The 9261-nt window shown below is 38.1% G+C and overlaps 1 protein-coding gene across 1 annotated transcript; it reads right to left on the bottom strand.

Annotated features, from left to right (window-relative positions):
• Positions 1-395: 395 nt before the first annotated feature.
• LOC134678344 (chymotrypsin-2-like) lies at positions 396-8474 on the bottom strand. Its single transcript, XM_063536877.1, has 6 exons — positions 8167-8474; positions 7251-7454; positions 5941-6066; positions 5368-5460; positions 3323-3451; positions 396-597 (listed from the first exon to the last, which is right to left on the bottom strand). The coding sequence occupies exons 1-6, from the start codon at positions 8468-8470 to the stop codon at positions 449-451; spliced, it is 1005 nt and encodes a 334-aa protein (XP_063392947.1). The 5' UTR covers positions 8471-8474; the 3' UTR covers positions 396-448.
• Between the last annotated feature and the right edge of the window lie 787 nt (positions 8475-9261).

Raw genomic sequence — 9261 nt, 5'->3', positions numbered from 1 at the left:
TAGTTCACTCAAAATTATTCTTTTCCTAGGTTCACGTGTACAACGCGCCCCATCCTCCCTCGCCCCTATGCCCGGGAACCTGAATTTTGCAACTGCGACGCCAAACGCCTCGGTTTCAGAGCGATGCAATTTGGCGCCAACATTCCAAATTTCAATTTAGTAAAATAGTTCACAAGTCTTAAATTTATAAGCTTTAGGATTAGCTAAATAGTCTAATAGGAAAATGCATGTGATAATTTGACTTCTAAAACTTTACAGGGAAATCTACCTATAGATTAAATTTTATAATTTTTTTAGGATTGAAAGCACGACAATGTGTTGCTACCTACTATTTAATGTGGTATTTACCTATGCGGAATAGAAATCAAATTGCTCAATACTTCACGGTTTCTTTATTCACGGCAAACAATATGTCAACTAAAAAAAATAAAGTTAAACCTTGTGACGTTTACCTTGTATCCTTGTAGACAATGTATGTGATCCAGTCTTTATAGTGTGCTAAGTCCAGTATTACGAACGGGAGCCCTCTGCCTTTGGAGTCACCCCACGTAAATATGCCGACGAACTCTGCTTTCATCGCCAATACTGCTCCAGGGGCTAAGATAATACGTGACGTCAGTATAATTGTAGAAATCCGATAGAAGGCCGGTATAAACTAACCCCCTTATTAATAAACGCGTACTAAAGTTGACAAGCCGGTATTAATAGTTTGTCGTTTTCCGACGTATGGGTATGGTGGAAACTGGAAAGGGACAAACGATTATTATCGGCTTGTCAACTTTAGTAAACGTTTATGATTTATAAAAACGAACTAACTAACTCCGACTTGTTTGCCGACGAAAGTCATAAACTTTTTAAAGATTTTTTATGTTTTTGCGAATCAAACATGCAATAGGTAGATTATTAATCGCTTTATTATTACTTAGGTACTTAATTTTACTACTTAATTTTACAGTGCATTGGTGTTAGCTGTAATGCCGTAAAATTTTATTTCAATAAAATCAATATCAATGATTTATGAATAGTAGGGAATTGTAGATGGCAGTGCCGGATTAACCAATAAATAAAGTTTCAGGGTACCACTACCACGTCTAGAAGGGCACTGAAATCTTCTTAGGAATCGATCGAATCTGATCTGATGAAAGGCTTCGGGGCAATATCATTAACGCTTTTAATCGATACTCGGGAGCTGATACTCTAGAGTACTCTAGACAGACCCTAGGGTCTCAGAATGTCTTAATCCAGCACAGCATGGTAGATTAATATAGACTCCATGTCTTAGATGTGCAGACGGTCAAAGTCAAGTCAAGTGAGGGGTCCTGGAATTAACTATTAAAAATAAAGTGCGACACGACACGTCGTTATTTCATTTTAAATATATTTATGTAAATATCTGGGAGACCGAGCTTTGCTCGGAAAACATAAGAACTCAACAATGCGCATTTTCCCAGATTAACGACCTAGATCGATTTATCGCCCCCCATATAGCAAATTTCATCGAAATCGTTAGAGCCGTTTCCGAAATCCCCGAAATATAATATATAACATATCGTCGGGTGACAAGCAAAAGTCACTAACTAACACCCTTGAAATTATTGGACAATAAAACCGTGTTACAAGTGTAATAAAGTGCATTGTTACTTTAATTTTTTGATAGTACTTAGTGATCTTTGCTTGTCACCTGACGATATATAGGTAACAAAAAAGAACACAATAAACACCAATTAAAAAAAAACATATACATAATAAATAAACAAGAATTGTCGTTTAAAGGTATTCGATTAGTTGCTACGGGCTACGGCGTAGCACTTCAAAGTTTCGAACTTCAGGGCTTCTACATTCAGAAGCAGTTATATACTCGAATCACTCCAAGTTCTTTATTTGCATTCATTTTGTACAAATGGATATTATATAAATAACAAATGAGTTGTTTCAAACATGAGCCCTGTAAGCTAGGGCATAGCAATATTACGTAACAGAACAAATTTGATTTTCATGAAAAGAATAGGGTAAATTGAGAAAATTGTAGGTACAGTTAACTTTTAATTGTTTCCAATAAGTTACGAAAATTAACTACCGATATGAATTTTATTATATTTAGGTACTCATAAATAACATATGTAAAAGTTTATATTTAGCTTACAGATTACCTATGAACCACCAGGTACCACTATGTAATACATGGTAATACTTAAGTATTAAAATATACTTTTTCTTAAAACAATGGAATGAGTTAAATTTGTGGGTCTGTGAGTTGTAGACTACATAATCCACCTTGGTTCCGACATTATGAAATAGACTCCAAAAATATATACAATGTACAGTCAAGGAATTTAAATTCCGACCCATTTCGTACTTTGTCACAGTGACAACCGTATGAGGTCTCTAGCGGCTTTCATATTGATTGTCACTGTGACAAAGTACGAAATGGGTCGGAATTTAAATTCCTTGACTGTACATACAAAAATGAACGCTGAAAACGATACACTCTTTTTTTGGGCAGTCGTGTAAAAACTTAAACGGCAGCCAGATAGTTATTACGAATGCATCGCTCGATCAATCAATACCTACCAATTTCAGATATTAATTATATACCACTTTCACCCCACAATCCTTCATGAATCTCGGAACTCAAAATTTCCGAACGCTGTTGACTTAATTGTCCTTACTTGTTTATTAATAACTACGTTTATCTTATGATTAAGGGGAGCCGTGGGTCTGGGTCGAGACCAATGCTATACACACCCTGTAATTTTTTTTATGTAGATGAGGCGGTTAGGATCAGAAAGCGGCGAGAGTAGTTTGATATAATAACAGCGCCTTTCGCCTTAGACAAGTGATGCAAATAGAGGCGTCATATAAGTCTAAACCGGCCCATAGATTACGAGTTCGTCGGACAATACATAGGTAAGCCTGTCGAGGCGGCTGATTGACGCCACAGGGGACCCCAGAGCTGGCGCGTATTTCTCGCAACTAATCGCCCTGGCGGTTCAGCGAGGAAACGCCGCCAGCGTCATGGGTACCATGCCACAGGCGGACCTACTAGAGGGGGTATTCTTTTTATAATTAGGTTTTTTATTTTATAGGTAAGTTTTAGTATTAATTTTATTTTGTTTGTAGTTTTAGTTTATTTTAATAAGTTATTTTATATCCAATATGTACAAACGGTAAGCCTGTCAGTTAAACGCAAAAGGTGGCAGTTCCGAACAACTGACAGGCTGATATCGTCCGGCAAACTGGTAAGGTAATCTGTGGGTCCCTTTAAAAGGGTTAATAGATGCCTACCTAGTGTCTAATTAATATACAAACCACAGATACTAACCTATAGATACATTCCGTCTTTCCGTCATTGTTACGCAGTGTTCATAATCCCTAATGTCCACGACTGGAGAAACGTACATCTTACATTTATTCGGCGCCAACATCTGAACGGGATTGTGTACTACGTGACCTTTTGAAAATTTGTATTGTTATAGTACGTAGATATCTACCAACAGAATGCAAGTTGCGAAAAGTAAAAAAATCGGCCAAGAGCATGTCGGGCCATGCTCAGTGTAGGGTTTCGTAGTTACCTTTCTGTTAAAATAGGCCAAACGGGAGCTAGTCCCACACATTTTTTTTTCTTTAAGAGCGCATAGATCTGAAAATATTAACTATACCAAAAATTGGTTTTAGGAGACCCTTATAGGTTATATTTTATAACCTATAATTTCGCTTATATTTTCGCGGGCTTGGTTTCCGCAACTCGACGTCATATTATTGCGCCTATTTTGCGTGATGGGTTGGCGGCACTTTTCTTGCCAACCCATCTCTACCAAGAAGCCTGGCAGACCCTTGACGTCACCGACGACTTCTGGGAGAGATCCCGGTGAGCCGAGGTGTTGTGCCCGGTATTTTGCCACCCCTGGGCATTAGAGAATGACGTGAGCGGCTGTCTCCTCTGCCTCCATGCATGCTCTGCAGAGGGGGCTATCTGTAACACGTAGGGTTGATAGGAGACCCTAATTCGTTTTAAAAGACCTATCCCTATCCAACGACACCCCACACTAGCGGGAAAAAGCAAAAAAAAAATTTAAAAAAAAACTTTCTGTATGGGAGGAACCCTAATAATTATAAATAAATAAATATAAATATTAGTGGACATCTTACACAGATCAACCTAGCCCCAAACTAAGCAAAGCTTGTACTATGGGTGCTAGGCGACGATATACATACTTATATATATAAATACATATGACTCAGGAACAAATATTAGTGTTCATCACACAAATAAATGCCCTTACTGGGATTCGAACCCAGGACCATCGGCTTCGCAGGCAGGGTCACTACCCACTAGGCCAGACCGGTCGTCGAATTTTTTTTCTACTTTTTATTTTACCGTTCTGTCGCAATGCGTGATTTATGTATCCATGCCAAATTGCAGCTTTCTAGCACTAACGATCACGGAGCAAAGCCTCGGACAGACGGACAGACCTGGCGAAACTATAAGGGTTTCTAGGTGACCACGAAACCCTAAAAAAGTTCAAAAGTTCTCGAAAAATTCATAGGGAACTAAGCGAACATTCTTTATTTAGAAATATATATTTATTAAATACGGTTCGAGTATATACTTGGTGCTAGCAAAAGTACCTACCTATTTTGCTGCGCACCTATGCCAACTTCTATACAGGTTTTAATAAAAAAACTTCCGTGATATACCGACTTTAAATAGGTATGTAAGTACCGTAAAACGGGGTGAGTAGGTTTCGCGGGGAGAGGTGGGTTATGAATGGGGAGAGAAGGTTTGAAAGGGGGTGAGAAGGGTTTTTAAGGCTACTGCTACAAAAATAATGTATTCCAATTTAAAATGGGGCTATAGTAATACGCATAATAAAAAAAATCGATCCAACAATCTTCCAAAATCACCTTTGTATGAAAAACCCTCTCACCCCAAATACGGGGTGAGGTGGGTTTTCCTCTTTATCGTCAAAGTTATGAAATGGAACTACCCAAAATAAAATATAAACGTCCGAACCACTTATTATATACACCATTCAGTTTTCAAATGTAAAAATAAAATTTTATCGAGGTTTTGAAAGTCAAATTTCACCCTACTCACCCCATTTTACGGTATAATTAAAATGGGTCACTCACGTATTAGTTGAAGATTGTTCGCTATGTACAAACAATATAATATTGCTCTATTTTATACTTATTACCGCCTTATTCATAAACGTTTACTAAAGTTGACAAGCCGATAATAATCGTTTGTCCCTTTCCGACGCATCGGTATGATGGAAAGGGACAATCGATTATTATCTGCTTGTCAACTTTAGTAAAGGTTTATGAATAAGGGGGTTAGTATTTATTGGTTTCCCAGTAACATACCATGTAGATGCCACGAGTCTTCCCAACTGATCAATTTTAAATCGTTTGCATTGGTCCTAAGCGTGTAATCTTGGAAGGAGACATCGCTTATATCTATAAAATAGAGATTGCATATCATAGCCATAACTACCTGTGGCCTATTTTATAAAGCTACAAGTTACAATTTACAAGCGGAAGTCTCGTTCTAAAACATAGGGTTAGAAAGAGACTTCCCCGCTTGTAAATTGTAACTTGTAGCTTTATAAAATGGGCCACTGGTATGGCCATGGTATAAGGAATATTTAGATATTACCGGATCTAAAAAAACACGGTGTATATTAACATCTACACTTTTAACTGCCGATTGGTGGACCTTATGGCTCCTCTACAGGATGGCCCAGCGCCGGCCACTCCAAGGGACGCAGCCATGCGGTAGAATGAGATAGCAATATCCCTTTCTCCCTCTAACGCATAAATGCGTCCCTTATTGGAGTGGCCGGCGCTGGCCCATCGTGTAGAGGAGCCATTATATCATTGCCATAAGATTTACAAACGTTCATTTGCCTGACCATGACACTAGGTATAAGTACTTACACACGTTTGAAAAACTATGATGAAAAGTATCCTCGTGTAGAAACAGTCCTATGTTATTTTGGAAGTCATCTCTGTTGAAATGAGGATGTGGTATGCTGCGAGTTATCAGTGATTCCAAAAAGTCATCTAGAAAAAACAGAAGTAGGTACTATAAGTTAGAATTTTCTCAAATGATTTTTACGCCTAAAACCCTAATCTGTTAATGCATTCACTGCCAGGGGACGTGGCAAACTTGTATGACGGTGGACGCACATGTGCGTCGGGGGCAGTGAATGTGTTAATCAAAGGCATGACGATAATGATTACCTACAGTGCCTACAGTAAACTGGCTCAAAATTGTCTGCTAAATATAAGATTTAATAAATGTTTGGCAAATCGCATTTTGTTAGTACTGGAATCAGTTATGTAACGCTGCCATACATGACCCAAAAAATTTTTATTAAGCTATGAGCTTCATCACATCTGATATTTGAGTAATTCTAAGCATTTCTAGCCTGGGATGGGGGGGAGGGTGGCGTACAAAGACGGCCGCCACCCGTCATCTTTAAAAAAAATCTATTCTGATCCTGGTGGGTACTAGGGCAAGTTTGGTATCATTTTCGTATAAACCAAAGACGTAGAATTCATTGCTGATATTTGTTTTTTTCAGTTTCATAGTAATTTTACAAGAAAAACGTAAAAAGGTGAAAAATTTGGTTGGAGATTTTTGCTACGCGGAGCCGAAACTACAAAAGATAGAAAGTTGAAATTTGCACACTAGATTACATTTATAAAGTGTACAAGAGATAAGAAGCGATTTTGAGAAATTCAACCCCTAAGGGGGTTAAAAAGGGGATGAAAGTTTGTATGGGGTTCAAGTTTTATTTTAAGCTAGGAATTTGAAACTTCGTAAAACGATATATTATTAAAATACAAGAAAACTAATTTCAGCGTTTTTGAAAATTCATCCCCTAAGGTGGTGAAAAAGGGGTTGAAAGTTTGTATGGATATCAAAAAAAATTTCGAACGCGGGACTTGAATCTTTGTATTTGGGGATATTATTAAAAGACAGGAAAATTAATTTCAGCGTTTTGTAAAATTCATCCCCTAACAGGGTTAAAAAGGGGTTGAAAGTTTGAATCCATTACAAATCCGAGTAGACACACATTTCTTATTGCCTCCCAGGCTTGAAATGCTTAGAATTACTCAAGGAACATATGTGATGAAGCTCATAGCTTAATAAAAAAATTTTGGATCAACTTTATAACTGCTTCCGCTATAGCCAATGATTGGAAGTTAAAATTGTGTACAAATAGAACCACAGCATGTACCTGACTCGTCTGAAGAACCAGTATTTGGGTCATACATTATTCGCCAGCTTGGTAGAGCATAAGCCAAGTCCGGGTCAGAACGGGCAGCCACACATTGCGCTGGTGCCAGTGACCATCGGGGACGCAAGAGGAGGGAGTTGCACATATAATAGTCCGGCAAAACATACACAACGCCTACTGGTGGGGTGTTCGACTCCTCTTCAGCTAATATGAAAATATTATTAGAGGGTTTACTGAAATAAATTTCATATACCTACGTTACCTACTAAAGCTAACAGCAATAGTAAGCTGAAGACAAAGTTGGGTTTGTAGAAACTGTTTGAACCAGGGGCCCATTTCTCAAAAGCTTGTATGTAACTTGTAATACAAGTGGAAGTCCCTTTCTAACATACACTGTCAAAAAGTGACAACCGCTTGTATTACAAGTTACAAGCTTTTGAGAAACGGGCCCCTGCCGGCCTAGCCAAGGTTACAATCGCTATCGCTTCGACAACGAAAAGCATTATGTCTCTCTATCACTCTTCCATATTGGTGCGACAGTGACAGTTGCGTTTCGACCGCTACGGAGCGTAAGCGATCGGCATCTTGGCTACGCGGCCTGTGGCCTATTTTATAAAGCTACAAGTTACAATTTACAAGCGGAAGTCTTGTTCTAACACATAGGGTTAAAAAGAGACTTCCGCTTGTAAATTGTAACTTGTAGCTTTATAAAATAGGCCACTGGTGTTCTAAATAGCTTGCACGCACTCTCTTTACTTAAAAAAAAAATGTGGCAAGGTGACTTTTAAAACCTCGACCGCAGTCTTTCACTAATAACATTAGATTGCACTCAAGACCAATAAAAAGGGAATCTTTATATGGATTTCTTTGTTACAAGACTGGCTTATTCTCATTGCGCTTTATAGTAAATTCTCACCTACTCTTCTTCTCAATATGCCTTCAAACATCTCATTTCCATGATGCCTCACCATGTACAAGTGCACCACAAAAATGATAAACAGCAGAACCAGGATGGCGAAAGTCACCACTAAATGAGTGAATAAGCATTTTTCTCCTCGTGTGAACTTTGAAGCTGGCCTTGGTTTACGGTAGACAGCTGCACTTCTACTTGTGCCTGCAGCTTGGCCATCATTTGGTATAGGCTGTGTAGATTGAGCATTTGTGTTGGAAATCTTATTGTCAGAAACTGAAGGCGCGTTGCTTATGGGCGGTGAAGACATTTTTGACGTACTTACCTGTAATATTTTGAGCCACCTAGATTTTATACCGGTAAGTACAGAGGCGTATTTAGAAATTTGGCGCCCTGGGCCAATAAGTTTTTGCCGCCCCAGAAATCAAGGAAAAAAGCGATTTAAATAAAAAAGATTAATTATTAATTATCTTTACAAATTTTTAGTTATTTTTTGATGTCTACATTTTTTTCCGGTGTGCATAATTATTCACAAATTCATCAATAATAATATCGTTACTTAATTTTTGTGTAACATCCGCTTCAATGTTCAAAATGGCTAAACAGTTTAACCGTTCTTCGCTAATCTTTGAGCGAAGGTAATTTTTTATCCTTTTTAGCGCCGAAAATGATCTTTCAGTACTGCAGTTTGTCACTGCAGTGCATAAAAAGATGCGTAGCGCAATTTCTGTATACGGGAATGCTTCTTTCAAGTCTTTGTTTTTTATATAGAGATTTAGCTGTCTCAAGCTCATATTTTGTTCATTAGATTTCAAAAAATATTTTAAGAAAACACATTCGTCTTGTAAATCTTCCGCAAGATCCTTCGGGTACGTTTGCTGAAGACGTAGGTATTGACGAAACTTAACTTATAAGCGTGTTTTCGACCAAATGACTTACCTACTAGTTCTTGTTTTTTTATGTTAATTTTAAATTGAGATTAACAAAAAATAAATAAAAAAGGTGAGAAGTAAAAGTTGTATGAAGGACGCCAAAACAAAAAAAAAATGCGATCCGCCCGCCGCCCCTGGCGGCTCGGCGCCCCGGGCCATGGCCCGGATG

This window comes from Cydia fagiglandana, chromosome Z, assembly GCF_963556715.1.
Source record: "Cydia fagiglandana chromosome Z, ilCydFagi1.1, whole genome shotgun sequence".
Taxonomy (NCBI): domain Eukaryota; kingdom Metazoa; phylum Arthropoda; class Insecta; order Lepidoptera; family Tortricidae; genus Cydia; species Cydia fagiglandana.
Note: the sequence above shows the minus strand (reverse complement) of the source record. Positions and strands in the feature narration are given on the sequence as shown.